The 19,558-nt window shown below is 41.7% G+C and overlaps 2 protein-coding genes across 2 annotated transcripts; both read right to left on the reverse strand.

The window, feature by feature from the left end:
* Positions 1 to 193: 193 nt before the first annotated feature.
* On the reverse strand, positions 194 to 1,290 carry LOC113712953 (uncharacterized). The gene has a single exon (XM_027236609.2). The coding sequence runs from the start codon at positions 1,134 to 1,136 to the stop codon at positions 348 to 350; it is 789 nt and encodes a 262-aa protein (XP_027092410.1). The 5' UTR covers positions 1,137 to 1,290; the 3' UTR covers positions 194 to 347.
* A 9,352-nt stretch (positions 1,291 to 10,642) lies between these two features.
* LOC140015528 (protein MIZU-KUSSEI 1-like) lies at positions 10,643 to 11,820 on the reverse strand. The gene has a single exon (XM_072068182.1). The coding sequence runs from the start codon at positions 11,608 to 11,610 to the stop codon at positions 10,897 to 10,899; it is 714 nt and encodes a 237-aa protein (XP_071924283.1). The 5' UTR covers positions 11,611 to 11,820; the 3' UTR covers positions 10,643 to 10,896.
* Between the last annotated feature and the right edge of the window lie 7,738 nt (positions 11,821 to 19,558).

Here is a 19,558-nt window from a genome sequence, read left to right on the forward strand (position 1 = left end):
CATTTCCAGTTAAAGTATTTAGCCATCGCGTCCAAGATTCCGACTTCAATCTTGGCCTCAAATAATGGATGAATAATCTAAAGCATGCACAATGATGTGGCTTAGAAATTGGAAATGGAATTGGGGGAACAAAAAAAATAAATAAATGTTTTCCCCGTTAATCAGGTTCACGTGAAAGATATTGCTAAAATAATTAAAACCACCATGCCTTCCAACTCGCGGCATTCTGAATTTTTTTTTTTTTTATTTACTAATCGTGAGAATATAAACAAATTAATTAACAGCAAATTGAGTAATAAGCCGAAAGTGGTTAAATTATCACGCAACAAGCATCATTAATCCTCGTGCTAATGAAACCCGGGGGAAGTTGCCGAAAACGAAGAGGCAACATACTCCCTAACCTCCCTGGCGATCACATTTCTCATTGCATCCCAAAACCCCGCCGGCAAGTTCTCCTCCGCCCCCAACCCGGGACCCCTATACATCCCAGGCGGCGCTAAGGACAACGTCGTCATCGGGTCGGACTCATCGTAGTCGGTAAAAGGAACCACCCTGGAATTCACCCTCGAGGTCGAGGTAGCAGTAATGTTATTATTGTTACTCTCGGAAAATGGCACAAATCCCGAGAACTCATTCTTGACATCAGCAGCAATATCCATTGCTTCCGTCATTTGGTTCTCTTGCTGTTGCTGATGATTTGTCTCCTTTTGTTGCTGATATCTTCTTTTCAGCGTCGAGTTCCAGTGGTTCTTGACCGCATTATCGGTCCGACCGGGGAGCAACCGAGCAATGGTCGCCCATCTATTCCCGTATTTTGCATGAGCAGCTAAGATGGTGTCGTCTTCCTCCGGCGAAAACGGCCGGTGTTCAACGCTAGGACTCAGCTGGTTGCACCATCTTAGCCTGCAAGATTTTCCAGACCGCCCCTTTATGTAGTTGCTAATCAAGGACCAGTTTCTGGCCCCATATTTCTCTACTAGGCGGGTTAGGATCTTGTCCTCCTCCGCACTCCACGGCCCTTTTATCCTCTCGGACCTGCTAGCATCTCTTGGTGTTTTACCGGACAAAGAAGAATCAGAAGACGATGAATCAGACGAGGAAGATGTTGCAGATGAGCACCTGTAGAAACTATCCATTTCAAGAATCTCTGTTTCTAGCTAAAGCTGAATACTGATGCAGCTCCTCCTTTTTTTTTTTTTTTTGCGATGCTCAATGGATCGCTCGCTTGCTAGCTAGAACAGTCGTATGTTGTGGTTTCAGTATTTAGGAAACTGGGGTTGGGGGAAGAAAGTGACATATATACACATATATATATATATCTAGACTAGAGAGAGAGAGAGGGGGGGGTATACGAGGGCATGTATAAAAACTAGTAGGAGTACAAAATTAAGGTGCCTTAGGGAACAGGGAAATTGGGGTGCATGCATTTGATTTTGGCATGGCTTTTTAGGCTAAAGGTTCCGCGGGGAGGGTTCTTGGAAATTGCCTCGTGTAAAGTTGGTAGGGGCATTAACTATTAAGTAGAGAGAGAAAGAGAGAAAGGGTGCTTAGATTAGATGCGCCACAAGTGGTGCTGGTCGCGATAATATTTTTGCTGATTTTGGTTTCTGCTAGCAGATTTGTCGCGGCTGGTTCTGTTTTGTCGTTATTATTGGTAAAATGACAAATTTATCTACGGAAAGATACGAAAGGATTTGGGGAATGAGAGGTGATTAGCACTTCGGCCTTGCGAAATCCTCAAGAATTTTTAGGTTTCAACGTTGGGTTCATTGAACCGAGCGTAGTTAGTACGTGTTTGGATTTTGTCTTCTGGTCCAGATACAGGATTAAATCATTCGACTTCATAGATATGAATCATGTACACTGTCCGTACAACAATCCACCACAGGGTTCTTTTACATATTATTACTCCGCTAATGGATGAGATCAAGAATTGATATGACTCCATAGAATGCTACTACAACGGCACATGATTTTACTCTGGACATTCAAGATTTTCACCCCAAAAAACAAAAAAAAAAAAAAATATATATATATATATATATATATATATATATATATATATATATATATATCACAACAATATGTGAAGTAACTCAATACTTGTATCATTCAAGTTCGAGTTTTGGCATTAAAAAAAAGTTCTAACTCTTATTATTTTACAAATAATCAGATTCGAGATATTCTGTGAGCGCTTCATAAGTGATTGTGTTTGGATTGCAATTTTTTGAAATTTTTATAAAAAATGTATTGTAAGAATTTGATATATATGAAATAAAAAAGACGATTGAAAGATGTATTTACAGAAAACGTATAAATTTTTTAGTCGAAAATTTCTTTCTAAATAAGGCTAATTTTGAAAGTATGCCTTAACCTGTCTTGGTAACGGAATCGAAATTATTCAAAATTTTGTCTATCAAATGGAAGGAAAAAAAAAACCAACAAACCACCGCGGCCTTCCACGTTAGTGTCTATGCTGAAGAAACAATTGGACAAGACTCAATAAAATGTTATGCTGATTTAGAAAATTGCGTGGATGGTACCATCTCATGTGCGCTACAAATTTCAACAGAAATTGTAGGAGTAGTATACGAAAAATTACGCATTTATGGAAGGAGGGCAGAATTGGTATTTGAAGTAGTATATCCCATTTAGTACATACAAAGAGGACAGAAAACTACTAGTAATATGATAATAATCATTCTCGCAGAACTACTTATACCACTGGCTTTCAATCTTATCAGCAGCGTTTAAAACATGACAGTAAAGAAGGAGCTGTTTATCATTCATTCTTCCGCATCATTGATCGTACTAGCAGTGAAGTAGTACTAATAAATACTAATAATAATGCTCACGCGCCATTTTTTTCCTGCTGACGAAACCAGTACCACTGTGAAAGCTTAAAATCTAGTGGGGGACTGGATTTAGTAAATAAGTGAAAAACGCCAAGTGGGGCCGCTCTTTTTGACTAATTTGCAGACTTACAGCTGTGATTCTCCAATCCATAGCATCAGTCGCTATGACGAACGGCCCTGATCAACCGCTGTTTGGTTAAAAAACAAAAAGGTTTATCTTAGCCAGTTTGAGGATGACTTCGGCGACTTCCACGTACGAAGGTCCCACCCACAGCCTGGAAGAATCTCACGTGATACGAGTTTGAATCGCTTTGACTTTAGAGGGCTATCCATGAATAGCTCTTGGCCCCATTCGCCGTTATGGAGCGTGCCGCTTAAGTGCTAGTGCTGGTAAAAGTAAAACCGCCATGGATATTTTTGAAAGATGATATGAATTTGGAACCTTCGATATCAAGTGTGTTTGGATGGGGTTAATAAGTGCGCTTGGATTGCTAAATTTTTTTTAAATAATATTTTTCTTGCATCGTGAATATATTTTTTAATTTATTTTTTATATTTTCAATCGTCTTTTTATATCATATCTAAAAAATAGTACAGTAATTATTTCAAATAACACTCTATTCAAACACATATACTGTGATACTTTCTAAAAAGGTGATTGACAAGATAAATGTGTGTTGAAAAATTATCTTATCTAAAAAGTATTACAGTAATTATTTTAAATAATACTCTATCTAAACACATATATCATAGTATTTTTTGTAATATGATGTATGCGACATAAAAAGATAATCAAGAAGATAAATATATGTCAAAAAATATATTTACGATGCAAGCAAATAATTTATATAATGCCTATCTAAACACACGTACTGATGATCATCCAAATTAACAAGCTGATTTTACGTGACATTTAAACTATAGGGAAAAAAACATGAGCTTAAAGTTTCTGTATCAAAATTGTCAATCAACTTTGACATACAAAAAGTATATACCGATGATCATCTCGTAGAAAATACATCATATAATTTTTTTAAAAAAAATTCTACACAAAAAAGCTGGTCTAAACTTAAAATGTAGACATAATAACAAGAGGAGAGGAACACAACTGGATTGAAGCAAAGTGAGCGCTTGATGGAGCTCTTTTTTCTCTCAACTTGATTCTGGATCTGGTTACAGTTCTCAAAGAGTTGCATTTGTTGAAATCGGAGCAATGATGCATCTTAACTTTAATTAGGCACGGATCATGCAGTTTCTTGGCATATTAGCCCAACTTGCATGTACTTTTGCCACTTTTTTCTACGTGTTTCCAAAAGTATAGGTGCTAATTAGCGTAAAAGGGACAGTAAATTGTAGTCCTCCCAGCTAGCTGGCTAACCAGAACCAGAAGCAAAAACACACAACAGCTTCCAATCCAAAGGATTAAATTGATTCTTGAAGGTGAGGCACACAGGCTGCGGCTAAGTGAGTGAGCGAGCGAGTGAGCTCCGTTATCAGAAGTCTGAACGCGGAATGTCATGATGATTACTCCGGAGCCGCCCACGTGGCAGAATTTAGGGGCAGTTTGGAGGGTTGTGCGATGGACATGATTTCAGAAGCAGATGAAACCAAAAGCAAGCAGTTGGGTTTGGCAGTTGATAAAATTTTGCGGTCCGAACAGCTGGCTGCCATCTCACCGACTGGTCGCACGGTTCCCATAAACGACGAAACCACCTGATTGCTTCACTCCACTGTATCCATCGGACGGTGGTTATTGTCCATTGTCTGGTGTGATTGAACGAACAGCAACAATGGGCCCTTCAAACTTTCCACTGATTGATTGGCGCTGTTTGATCAATCATGATGGTTACCAGTAACTACTCGTCTACGAACTAGTACCGTCTTTTTTTTTTTTTTTGCCTCCTAAAACGTTTGGAAAAATTCTACTTCGATCATCGTCATAACAGATTGCTTACAGATCGTGTATAAACATAACTCTTGCATTAATAGTGGAATTGAAATACAGAATCTGTTCTCATTAATTGAGCTAATTCGTACAGACATAAATTAGTTTTTTTTTTTTTTTCTCTTGAGGAAAGTTGTACTGCTGTTACTTTCCACTCGACCAACGGATTCTGGCCGTCGGATTTGGCGCAAATGTACAATGAAGGTGGTCCACAGTGTTCCCTTCCAACCTATTTGCCGGTTTCCTTTGGCCGTATAGGAGTAAAACATTTGTATGGCAGTCACGGTTTCCGCGTGGGCAGTGTGCAGTAGGATGTTGTACAATTTTCGTTTTCTAGCCACTCTTTCGGAAAATGGTCAACTAAATTTGGTTATGGTTGTTAGATCTTTCTCTCTTACGAGCAAAATTTTAGTTGTTGTTTTTACTCGAGGTCTAGTCTTCTTCGAATGGTGTGGTGACGTCCCCATCATATGTGAGCTGTACGAAAATTGGTAAGGTGTCAAATATCGCATGAGTGCAATCAGTTTTGCCTGAAGAAAAATTTTCCATCAGAAAAAGTGGATTTAATTTGTTCAGTGTTTAGGCCTACAGCCTGTCCAAAAATATCTCAATGGGTAGTCATTGAACCGAATCGAACGAGCAATTCGGTCTAAAACTCTACTAGAGTTGATCGAGTTCGAATAGTTTAATAGACCTCAATGATTCAAGTTTGAGTATCCAATAATAAGACTTGAAGACTCATCGAGGCTAATTGAATTTTTTAATTTAAAATTTTTAATAACAATAATATTATTATTATTATGAAATCACCTGTGTGCTCGCAAGAGTGGTTGTATTTATCTAATGTTTTAGTTGTATAAAAATTTTTGAAGGGTGATAATGTTTTTTGCTCACAAATTGTCAAAAAAAAAAAAATGACATTCTCAAATTTCCTTGATTTGAGTTTGATGAGGCTTGTTTGGACTCCAACTTATGTGAGTCGAGTTCAAGTTTTATCAGCAATGTATCGAACTTGAACTCAAACTCCAGTAATGCTACTCGTTTGAGCTTGTATTCGAGTATCTTTCTTACAAATCAAGTTGCGCTCGAATATAGCGATATTTGAGTTCGATTCGACTCGATTACATCCCTAATTTTAGAGCCTTCTCGCTATCAGATCCAAGATTTGAATCTTGAATTTGGCCCTTTAGCGAAAAAGTGTGGGGGGGGGGGTGGGGGTGAAAGGAATTAAAAAAAAAAAATTTGTCTGCCCAAAAATCCTTTTAAATTTTTCATGCCAAAAGAGTTGAATAAGCATCCGATTGTTGTTCAAATTGTGAACGTTTAGTTGAATTGTATTAGGCACTGTTGACACTCTCTCTACTTGAGTCCCAGGCCATTACATTTTTTTTTTGGGGTAGTCCCAAACCATATGTTTATTGTCGAATAAAAAAAAATTCAATCAATTTCTCGAGGCACCAATGCTAGGCTGCAGTTGCCGATTTCATTAGCCATGGACAATGAAACTAGAGATTAAAATCATAGCCGTTTTACCTGAAACTTTAACTTTGTTTCTAGGAGCACTATTGTAAAGTTAAATAGCATTTCTAGATCAAGAGTTTAGGTTTGCTGATGATGAAAATTCACCGTCTCTTTTTCAACCAAGTTGAAGGAATCCAAACAAAACACCGGCTCAAAGGAGACAAAAGTTGGAAGTATACTTTAAAACTTCATTGTCGTCCATAAAGTACATGACTATAATTATAATTAGTATTATTTTTGTAAGTAATTATGATCATTGTTGTTGACAGCCTTACTTTGTCCTGGCTTTTTTGTTTTAAGATTTGGGTCCTAGTATTTTCTCATGATAAACAAATACATTTATGGGTGAATGATTCTCGCTGAGCTCAACTACTGCCCAACTAGAAAATATGAAAAAGGATGCAAAATTGCCATTATCTCTAACTCTTACATAATTATCTCTTCATCTGTCCCAACCAAACATGTATAGTTTGACAAGGATATCAAAATTGTTTATTAGCTAATCTATACACGCGCGCGCGCATATGAAGGTAACTATTTTAATTAGAGTTATATCTCAGTCCTATGTGGCGGCGTGTCTAATTGAAAAGAATTAACGGGTTATGGGTCATTTGAATTTTACTCATATTGAATATTATATTATATGTTTAAAAATTATCTCAAATTTTAAAAAGTAACTAATCTTATCTTAATGATATCTAAAATAATTTTAAAAAATAACTAATCTTATCTCAATACTTTCTATGAAATTATTACATACAACTATAGTAAAACCTTTTTTTTAAAATCACAATTATTAAAATCTTACCTATTCCATAAATTACTTCCTTATTTTCAATATATTATTGACTAGTATTCAAATTGTTCATCATTTCTTTCCTTAATTTTGAATTAACTTAGTACAAAAAAAGAGAATTAACTGTTACACCGAGCAGGACGAGTAGAATGACTCGACTCTGAAGTTGAAAAGCTACTTGAGAAGTAGTAATTAGCTTAGTTTATCTTTCAGATTCATGAATGAAATCCATTGTATATACTAATGTCAGTACTTTCCATTAATCAAGATGTCAAGATGTTTCCTCTGCTCCTTCCTTTACTCACCAGCATTAATTCTTTAATAAGTTGGGGTATCCGCAGATGGCAACAGCCCAGAACAAAGGTTTTCAAAGCTGTTGGTTCTAATCAAGCACTTCCAGCTCACAAATGTCGCAGATCTAGACATAATTCGCAATTAGCTCCTCCATCACTGCATTGGCCATTCATTACCAAGAAGGTACTTAACCAAATCTGGAAATCTCTTTTCTGATTTTCTTTCCCATATCAGGAATGTGCATTGAACAATGCCAATCAGACAAAACAGATAAAAGAAGAAAATCTGGTCTGTTTTGGACAATTATCTGAACCCTCATATCATATCCGTAGTGTTTACTCTTTAATTCTCCCATATTTTGTCGCTTGGATTGGGGGCAGTCGTGTTGCACACCACATGGAACCTCTTTGTCAATGCAGTAGTACTACGTAAATAATAAGGCCTTTCATATCGTACTATAGTATAATCTGCCCTATATTTGCATGGAAAGTTCCTGGAGTTATTTCTTTCTTGATTACCAGTTTGTTAGGATATTTGGATCATTGTTAAGTCCTGTAATCACACTACGATCTAATATTTGGCGACAGTTTTACATTTCTTCTTGAAGGAAAAATACCAAAAAATTGAACACGAACAAACAACAAGAGATTGTAATGGCACTTACAGCATCAATTCTGTGATTTGTCTCATCTAATCTGGTGGTAATAACTATAGATAGAGGAAGCCCTCCCTCCCTCCCTTTGCTGTAGCTTGCTTCCCTTGTTGACGCGTGGCGCCTGAATGGACCGGGATGTGATGGATGCATTCAGCCCCATATATGGGGGTGCCCAGTGATTCTTTGTTGGGCTTTGAATTTGCAGGAAGTGAAATACTGAATGATTCGTGGCCGATGTTTGGATTAAATATTCTTCCGGAGCGCATGGACCATCAATTCTGACGTACATTAGATTCTATGGATTCTTTTGTCAGATGAATTCAAGTTTCAGCTAAGATTAGTTCTGAAAACACCCAACGACCAAAAGCACAGCAACCCAACATAAACTCGCATACTCCAGTACTTCATGGACAGCTAACAACTAACAGAGGATCTCATGCACAAAAATGAGGAGCTCAACAGAAGAAGAAGATGAAGTTATTTCTCACAAAGCACAACAACTAACAGAGGAAACTTTCCAAATCCTGCAGCAAAAAGAACTCCCAAAGATGGACGAGACAACCAAAACTGCCACTATTCAGTAAACAATTCCAAAGGACAATTTTCTGGGCTACATCCAGTTTGAATCAGAAAATCAGTTGCAAAATGCACGCTCAACTAGCAAAATTTTTCTAAACTCGGTTGTTTACCATACTCTCCATTGTCCACCGGAGATGGTGCTAATGGGACTAACGTAGCTTGGATAAACCTGCTGTATTTCAATGAAATTAAACATCTTTTCTGGTTTTTTTTCCTTCCAAGGGATAGATCTTCCCACTTGAAATTAAATGAACCTGTTCATCGTCACAAAAGCTATCATACAATTGATTAAAAATGTGGATGAAAAATACCACATCTAAGATATCATACTTATTAATTGCCAATTATGGCAAATGAATGGAACTTTCAGCTATTATCCAAAGCCACATAACAGGAAGGTTCAATAACTTGTAAAATTTTGAAGTCTTGCATGTGCTTTTAACTATCATTTTTCATCAATTGAATTGGTTTGACTGGTACAAGATGCAATTTCTCTTTGATCCACTTGTTATTCCTAACCTTAGTAAAGCTTCATTCTTTGAGTACTAAACGAATCGCGGTCTGACAATATTATAAATACATACATTTAGTCATAGTTATTAAATTCAGATCGGTCTGACGATCTAGGCGTCAGATCGGACCAGGTCTCTAGTTATATCGGACAAGAAATTGATTCGGACAAATCCGCTTCACCCAACCAAGAACCCATTCGGTTTTTCAATTGACCTGGTCTTTCTCTCTCTCTTCAATCATGGTTTTTTGTTTTCGAAACTAAGTGCACATGTGCTTTTGATAATATTTCTACATTGGATCTTCAATTGATCTCTTGACTTCATCGGGTCTTCTGTATAGCAAAAAAGAGGAGAGGACAATAGCTCCAAAGAATCTATGGGCATGTCTATTCCATCTTTGTAGTTACTTGCTGATAGCCATTGGTGAAGCAGTCGTAACTGTTATGGTAATTATTAAGCGGCATCACTTCTGGGCTAACCTCGTCAAAGCTGCCCACCACCAACACCAACCCGTCGACGAGCTCGGCTTGGCGTTATGCGTATTAGTATATTTCTTCCCTGGGATGTTCACGACCATCGTATTTATGGCCCTCGCTGTTAAAGTCTTAGTTCACCTGTGCAAATCGGTTGCCCAGAAAAGATCCCGGACATCCGTGGACGACGACCTGGAGAGCGGACCTAACGCATAAATAAACAAGTAAATTAGTAGCTTGGATTTAACTAAAGCAACTCAAAATTAATTACATTATTCAAGTTTGTTACAAAATCAAAATAATAAGCTTCAACAATTATAATGATGATTTTGATTCGATTTCTGTTATCCTTTTGGTTGCCTTTACTCAAATACGGAATTCCCAAGTCGAGCACACAAAGCTTTCTCAGGCTACTTGCACTTCTTAACAATAGTTTGGCTGGCTAAACATTTTCGAGTGAGCGTCTCCATCAGAATAAGTAGGCGCAATATACAGTTAATTGTTGCGCATCTCAATGCTGGTCCTTAATAATCTGGTTGCATTTGAAATCACGTTGTCCAAGTGCAACAGCAATCAGTAAGTTTTCCTCCTTGTTATTGCCCAAAACATCAAATGCTGAGGAATGATGAGTGAACTTTGCAGTTTCACTGATTTTTCTGATCTTCTCTTTTGGGGTTTAGCTGATTTTCTCTGTTGAAATGCAAAACACGTAAAAGCTCCAATAGGCATATGCTATTTGTTAGCTGCATCCAGTGCAACTGGAATCGAGCACTATTCCATTCAGGGTTTCTGCAGATTTTTTCCATGGTGTCTAATGTTTCAAACTGCATGTGTCAGTTACAAGTTCATAATTTGTCGCATACAAATCAATTTTAAATAGTATCAAGCAACTGAACTTGTGCGATTTCATTGATGTTTGTATCATGTATGCATGTTCCTTTCAGATGCACAAATTAGATACTCCCACGTAATTACCAATTGATAAGTAGCATAGCTAACAACACACCAGTACTGTCAAACTGATAAAATAGTAAATCTTGATATGTATTTTAGCTAACCAATACCACAAGTCTTGAATGATCGTTCACAGGACTAATCAATATAGCCCTTGAACTTTGAATACTCTGCACTGACAAACTCCACTAGAGAGTAGAGGCTAGAAAGTTATACTTTTCTTGAAATAAAGGTGCGATTTTTCTGTATATTATTATTAGTTACATACATGCACGCTCGGAAGTGTACTATGGCATCCATATATTAATTACTCTACCGCAATCTCACAAAGAAAAAGCTCAATTCTTGCCCCGAAGCACCATCTGGATTTATCATGTACAATGATTCCGAATCTTTTGAACCGACCGTCCTCTCAAATCTTGCTCTAATGTAAGTTAATTCTCCATCACCTGTTTCTTTCTCATGTGGGCTTGGAAGAACACCAGCACCCATTGAAACTCCCCTGAGGAGCTGCATAACATGAATCTCATCGTCACTCATATTCTTTCTCCTGATGGAATAACCAATTTTCCTTCCATTGCAGAATACAGCCCACACAAACTCCTCCAAAACCTTCTTTTTGCGAGTTTTCGTATCGCTTTCTAGAGCAAACCTGACAACATCCGACCCCATTTCTTTATGAAATGCAGTTGTGAGCATTGGTAGCTCAATCACAAAAATAGGTAAACGATGAGGATCTTCTTGAATAGCTAGGCTCACTCTCCCTCTACGGTACCCAAACAAAGTTACTGTCGTAGCATTGTCTGTCAGCAAATGTTTCCGTGGCCTGCCCAACAGTGCTACCATTTTGCAACCCGTGGTTAACATAGGCAGAAGCTTGAACATGCGAAAGAGGCCTCCAGCGCCACCGCCGGTGCCACCTGATTTTGGTTTCTTGTCTGGATTGGTGGGACGTTGCAGCAGTGACAGTAAGACGTGATTTTCCATTTTGTGGAATGTGTTAGGGTGTAAAAAAGGCAGAGGCATTGAGGGGTTTTGCAAATATTAAATATAAGCAAGGGATGGTGTGCAGGTGTTGGCTATGTTATGGAATAGTGCGGGAAGTGTTTAGTTTGTATTTATAGGAAGTCGTGAAGGTCACCAGACGGATTGCTCTTAGAATCATTTTTGCCCTTTTCAATGGTGGGGAAGGAAAGAGAAACACTTTTAACTCAAGTTGGCTCCAATTGAAACTTGAGTGAGAAGCAGGGCAATGTGATTCCTTCTGTTACTCAACATTGTTGTGTTCCTTAGGAGTTAGCTTTACTGGCTAAAGCTGATGTGACAAAGTCCTAAAATTTTAGGGGATTTGACGCTTCAACAACTAAAATTTTCAATTGTACGAGATAACATATAACCAAATGCAGTCAATGTAAACACCAAGATAACACACACACACACACACACACATATATATATACACACACACTGAAACAGCAAACGACTATAGTAACTACTATATATAGTCACTTGTAGGTGGATTTGTAATTCACAATTACCATCTAATCTCTTTTTTTTTTTTTTGCTTGATATAGAAGTACAGAATTTATTAATCAAATAATGTTCGCAGCATTAAGAGTGGAAAGGACGAAGTCTGGGGGAATAGAATCCCACCAAGAAAGATGAATAGATAGAACTTCAACTCGGAGAGGGAAAAAGGGAGAGTGTTTGATCAATGGGATAAGACGAAGCAAGTGGACCACAAGTACACAATGTGGGGAAGGTAGAGGAAGAAAAAATTCTATAAAGATGGAAAAGGTAGTATTATTATGCTGGTAACAGCATGTGCCTGGCTGGTTATTTCATGGCGCATCCACATCATTTGTTGCTTTTTCAAACCCATTCCTGATGAGGATTCAATAGATGCAGTTCATCTTACCCCTAACATCACTTGCCTGTTGTCCATTTGAGTTAGTGTTCACTTTTTCAGGACTAGTAACACACCCTTTATCTCCATCACTATCAGCACCTCAATTTCTTCGACCACATAAACACGTCCGAAAGTTACATACACTACTAAGATTGTTTTGGCAACAACATTAGGAAATGGACTAGGGCCCGACTGTGTTCAGCATGTTTCATTTGTAACCTAACTAGCTAGAAAAACTCAAGTTCTCGATTTGGTTTTAGTAGTTTTTCAAGCATCATAAAAGGCTTATGTGATATGGGGGAAAGAAACCTGGAGGAAGTGGCTGTTCGAGATTGATGGCTGGTATTTAGAAGATCAACGGATGCAAACTGATTAGTGCGAATGCATGTCCAAATATTTCCTGCATCCTGTTAATGTGTATGTGCCATTCAATGTCACAACGAACTGGAAAGATCGAATAGAATCCGTGTTCAAATGGGAAACACTTAATCAGCAGGACATTTATTAACATATGTTCTGATTTTTGCATCTTTTTGTCCATCAACTTTACCTCCTCATTATTCATACTGTGAAATTTTTAAGAGCTGTAATTCTCATCTCTTTCTTCAAATGAATTATTGTAATAACAAGGATATTGAGATTGCATTCCAATATAAACCCAACTTAATCACAATATAAATCAGAATCATCACTAAAACTAAACTGCTACCACTACCACTACTACTAGGACAAAGAATGCTGAAAAAATCCAAGCAAAGGTTTTAAAGGAGCATCTACAAATAGATACCGTCTCCGTAGTTATAATAATCCCTTTGCTTATCCTTGTGAAATGAATGTTCTTAGGAGAACCACACATGCATGTTAAATCCCATAATTTCTTGTCCTCTCTCGAATCTTCAAGTAAAAGTTTTACTTTTTATGTGGACCTATCAAATTCTCACTTTAATTTCTACTTCCTCTCTGGATCCCTATGTCTCGTAACAAAAGGGGTCCTTTATTAATTACAGCAACTTCAAGTACTCGTTTGTATTAAACACGAGTAGGGAGCAGAAAAAAGGACACGTCTTTTCTGAATACTGTGCGGTAGTCTTCAATAATGTTTCAGAGGACTAAATAATCTCACGAAATGCAGGTTGCAAGATGGGGATGGTCATTTCAGCCCGGATAGTCCGAGGCCTTATCCTCTGATACCTCCTGAGGCGCCAACTCGGCCCGTTACTTATCGAGGTGACCGTAACCCGTGTACCACCTCGGGTACAATCTTCAGGTCGTTAGCCGAAGTGACGACTGAGTGATAGACACCTACAAAAGATAGGAAATGACACCTGACACGCCTGACATCTGATGGACGGCTGCTCTGACACACGCCGCTTGAACCTGGCAAATGTCCCGTCACTTTTCGTAGAGACCAGTCAAATCTACCAGATGCACTGACCATCTCAAATCTCTAGGGACCCGCGCTGCCAGTCCCTCATCCCGACCAATCCCCTATAAATACCCAATGCATCTACTAAGGTGGGGGATGACCAATTTCTGGTAAAGCAAGTCACTTACCCTCTCCATTGCTATATCACTTCTTTAATACCGAACTGACTTAAGTTTCGAAATTACACCGGGGGATTCAGCCCCTCTTATAAATTAAGCAGGTGACCTCATCCCATTGAACTGCCCAGAATAGCACCCTTCTCCAGATCGGAAGGACCATTCCAGCAGGACAAGAATCACCTCTTCAATTGGCGCCGTCTGTGGGAACGTGAAGACATCAGAATATGAAGCCTACGCGTTTTAGGAGCAGGAAAGCTCTCACTATTGGGGCTGAGCAAAGCAATGCAGCTCAACAGGAAGATATTTCCGAAGGGCAGGAGTCTCCAAGGACTCAGCCCGCAAACGAAGAAGCCATAACCCATATGGTCGAATTTGTAACCGAAAACCCCAACATCTTCGAGGAGTTGGGGAGATACCTAAAGAGACAAGGCAAGCAGAAGGCTGAGTCCTCCAAGAGGAAGTCAAATGAATCCCCTGAAGGTTCATCTGAAGAGAAATCTGATGGGAGGTGCCTAAACCGGAGTGTTTCGAAGCGGGCATTCTCTAAGACCACTTCCAAAGTAGCCTCCCTGACCAAGGCATTCTCCCGAGACCTTTTGGGACGACGACCTGAGGAAGAACCTCAGTTGTTAGGAAGGCCCGGGGTGGAGTATATGAAAGCTCTACCTTTTACTGACGATATCAACGAGGAAAGGCTTCCTCCCAATTTCAAGCTTCCCTCCATATAATCTTATGACGGCCGAGATGATCCCGAGGACCACATCCATGCTTTCATCTCGGCCTTCCGCTTATATTGCATTCCTGATCCCGTCATTTGCCGGGCTTTCCCAGTGATCCTTCAGGGGACAGTTCGAAAATAGTTCTGGGATTTAGAATTTAGAAGCATCTCGACTCTGGGGGAATTAGTGGAGAGATTTCTCCATCGGTTTATCTCCTCCCAACCTACGACCAGGACCTCGACTTACTTGTTGAATATGCAACAAAACCCGGGAGAATCACTCCGGTCGTACGTCCAGAGGTTCCACGAGAAAAGCGTATAGATACCTGACCCCAATGAGCAGGTCACCATTGCTGCTTTTACCCATGGGCTCATAGCCGGGGTATTCAACAAGGAGATCCACAAGAAGTATCCCCGCACACTCCATGAACTATGGTTGAAGGTTGAGAAGGGCATACAGGCCAAAGACCTCAACCGTATGAAGAAAGAAGTCCAAACTGCACGCCCGAGAGCCGACCCCTGAAGGGGGAAAGATTTTGGCCGAAGTGAAGTGGGGACAGGAGGTGGCTTTCAAAGTCCTGGTCGAGACCGCCGCAGCGTGTTCGACAGGATTTCCAAGGGAAAGTCATCCATCCCTGAGTCCGAGCTGACTCCCTTGAATACCACCCGATCACGGGTGTTGTCCATAATGGAACAGAACAACCTCGGGAAGGCACCCCCAAGATGTCAGGCAGCAGAGATAAGAGGAATTCGAACTTCTACTGCTTATATCACCGAGACATAGGGCATAAAACCGAGGACTGTAACGATCTCAAAAGGGAGATCGAGAACCTCATCCGGCGAGGACACTTAAAGCAGTTTATTCGCCGAGGTGGAGGTCACCAGCGTGATGAGAACCGACGAGACAAACAAGGTGACCAACACCGAAACGAAAGGCAGACGTCGAGAAGCAGTTGTAGACCCCCTGAAGATCCTAGGGAGACAAAAAGGCCTCCCCAAGACGGATCTTCAGGTCAAGGGCAGGGATATGGGCCAAACATTGCTGGGGTCATCAACACTATCGCCGGAGGTCCGACGAGAGGAGATAATCAGAACTCCCGGAAGAGGACCTATAGACAGGCTAATCCGGATCATGCCGAGTCAGGCTCCCACCTATCCGAGGTGATCGCTTATGGGCCCAGCGATCTTGTCCCAGTTGCCTCCAGCAGTCACGAAACTTTGGTGATTGAGGTGCTCACCAACAATTACATTGTCAAGAAGGTCTACATCGACCCAGGGAGTTCGGTAGATGTCATGTACCTCCGTACCTTTGAGAACCTCAAGTTAGCCAGGGAACACATGACCCCGGTGCGAACTCCTCTTGTAGGATTCGGGGGACACGTTGTGCATCCCGAAGGGATGGTGACTCTGACGGTGACTGTGGGGCATCACCCCCGCTGCAGAACCATCCCCGTTAGCTTCGTAGTAGTTAAGGCCGACTCCCCGTACATCCTACTTCTGGGTCGGCCCACTCTAAATACTTTGCGAGCGGTTTACTCCACCTACCACCTGAGTTTTAAGTTTTCTACCCCGGCGGGGGTTGCCCAGATCAGCAGCGATGTCTGCGTGGCCCGGGAGTGTTACCTCGCTACTCTACAAGCAACCTCCCCATCGACCTCTGGTGCGAGGTCCAAGAAGAGGTCAAATATTCTCTCGATAAATTGTATTGATTCTCAGCAACCTGAGAAGATCCCGAGGCTGGAGATTGGGGATGAGGTGGAGGAGATTCCTCTGGATCCCACGAAACTTGATCGGACAGCCCGCGTCGGCACCCGACTGCCCGGCCTGATTAAAAGAAGGATGGTGGACCTCCTCAGAGAATACCGGGGCGTCTTCGCTTGGGCCGCCGAAGAGGTCCAAGGAGTTCCGCATCATCTCATGATACATGAGCTGAACGTCGACCCCAAAATTCGCCCGGTTAAACAGAAAAGAAGGCATATCGGCTCTGAGCGCAGCCGAGCTGTTGGTGAAGAAGTGGACAAGCTCCTGCCTGCAAAAATAATCCGGGAGGTCTAATATCCGACTTGGTTATCCAACCCAATCATGGTCAAGAAGGACACGGGAGCTTGGAGGATGTGCGTCGACTTTACCGACTTCAACAAAGTTTGTTCCAAAGATTGCTACCCATTACTCAAGGTCGACACCTTGGTGGATTCGGCAATGGGTTATGAGGTTCTGTGTTTTCTTGACGCTTTCAAGGGGTATCACCAGATAGGAATGAGTCAAGAAGATCAGGAGAAGACGGCTTTCTACACTGACCAGGGCACATACTGTTATACCACCATGCCTTTCGGATTAAAGAATGCCGGAGCCACATATCAACGCCTGGTTAATCAAGCCTTCAAATCTCAGATCGACCAAAATGTCGAGACCTACGTAGATGATATTCTTCTCAAAAGCCAGACGACCTCAACATTTCTTTCCGATCTGAAAGAGGTCCTTGAGGTCCTTCGGGAGACGCGAATGATGCTAAATCCCAAGAAATGTGTTTTCGGGGTCACTTCGGAAAAATTTTTGGACTACCTCGTCTCTAGGCGGGGCATCGAAGCAAATCCGGATAAGGTGAGAGCGATCCAAGAGATGTCTCCACCTCGGTGCATCCGCGACGTGCAGAGACTCACAGGGTGGTTGGCAGCCCTGAACCGGTTCTTGTCGCAGTCAGCTTCCAAGGCGTTGCTCTTTTTCAAGGTTATAAAGAAGGCCAACAGCTTCTCCTGGACCGAAGAATGTCAGCAGGCCTTCGACTAATTGAAGGAGTACCTTTACCACCTCCCAACACTCACCTCGTCTCGGCCAGGGGACAAATTATTCCTGTATCTCTCTACCGCGGTTGAAGCTGTAAGTGCCGTATTGATAAGGGAGGAAGGTGTTCAAATGCCAGTCTACTACGTCAGCCGAGTCCTCCGAGATCCGGAGACTCGATACAGTCAGGCAGAGAAACTTGTGTTGGCCTTGATCCACGTTGCCCGCAGGCTCAAGCTCTACTTCTTAGCTCACCACGTCTGTTTGAGAACTGACCAGCCCCTTAGACAAGTCTTATCACGCCCGGAGGCTTCCGGACACCTTACCAAATGGGCCATCGAGTACGACCTGTCTTACGAGTCTCATACCGCAATCAAAGCACAGGCCTTCACGGATTTCCTAGCTAGCTCACTTTGGACGAGGTGAATAAGACCACCCACGATACCGCTTCGGCTACCGCCGAGCCATAACGGTGGATTTTGCATGTGGACGGCTCGTCCAGTAGTGAGGGAAGTGGGGCAGGCTTGCTCCTCGAAAACCCCCAAGGAGAAATATGCTCATATGCCTTGAGATTTGATTTCAACGCTTCTAACAATGAAGTCGAATACGAAGCAGCCATCGTCGGCCTACAGCTAGCTCGCAAGCTCGGGGCCGCGCATATCTTGGTTTATAGCGACTCCCAACTCGTTGTGTGCCAAATACTTGGCGAATATGAGGCCAGGGAAGAGGTGATGCATCGCTACCTCTCCAAGCTCCACCAGTTAATCGCACATTTCGAGTCTTTTGAAATTCAAAAGATAACGCGGTCACAGAACAAACGAGCTGACGCCCTCTCCCGACTCGCTTCCACCACGTTCTCTGACTTGAACAAGACGGTTCTTGTCGAAATTCTAGCCGAGCTGGGGTAAATAGAAGAGGTTGTGTATCCCGTTTACCCTGGGGACACCTGGATGGGACCCTTGATTCGATTCCTCGGCCAAGGGGAGCTTCCAGAGGACCGAGTTGAATCAAGAAAGTTTCAACGTAAAGCAGCTCGGTACACCCTCCGACAAAATCTCTTATACAAGAAGTCGTACCTCGGTCCATGGCTGCGGTGTATCACGCCGGAAGAAGGCGAGAGAATTCTCCAGGACATACATGAGGGACTTTATGGTGCTCACGTCGGCTACAGGATGCTCGTCAAAAAAGATTTGTTGCTCGGGTATTTCTGGCCTACCATGAGGGTGGATGCCCAGGTCCTGGTCCTCAGTTGCCCTTCGTGCCAGCACCACGCCCCAGAGCACCACCAATTGACCAATCTTATGATTCCCATCACCTCGCCATGGCCGTTCGAGCAATGGGGGACTGACATAATCGGCCTGTTTCCTAGAGCCCCAGGTAATTACGCCTACGTAGTAGTGGCGGTAGATTATTTCACCAAATGGGTCGAAGCAGAGCCTCTGAGAAGTATCACCGGAGCAGCTGTTCAAAAATTCTTTTGGAAGAGCGTGGTTTGTCGCTTCGGCCTATCCCGGGTGATCATTTCGGATAACGGCACGCAGTTTGCTGATAATCCTTTCAAAGCGTGGTACGAAAACCTGGGAATCAAACAGCATTTCACCTCGGTTGGGTACCCCCAGGCCAATGGACAGGCCGAAAACTTCAACCGCACTCTTCTTCATGACCTCAACACCAGGCTGCACCGGGTTGGATCGTCCTGGATGGAAGAGCTTCCCAGCGTGTTGTGGTCCTATCGAACCACGCCGAGGTCAGCAACCCAAGAAACTCCATTTTCTTTAACTTATGGGTCCGAAACTGTCGTCCCAGCCGAGTTTATCACTCCGAACCCACGAATGGCAATGTACACCGCCGAAGTTAATGAAGAGGAACGGCGAGTTAACCTTGACCTCGCCGAAGAGAAGCGTGATATGGCTGCAGCCAAAGTCGCTCTTTATAAAAATATCCTAACTGGCTACTACAATGCTCGGGTCAGACACTTGCGGTTCAATCCGGGAGACCTAGTGCTCCGGAAGAATTCGGTC

The sequence above is a fragment of the Coffea arabica genome, chromosome 10e (genome assembly GCF_036785885.1).
Source record: "Coffea arabica cultivar ET-39 chromosome 10e, Coffea Arabica ET-39 HiFi, whole genome shotgun sequence".
NCBI classification, from domain to species: domain Eukaryota; kingdom Viridiplantae; phylum Streptophyta; class Magnoliopsida; order Gentianales; family Rubiaceae; genus Coffea; species Coffea arabica.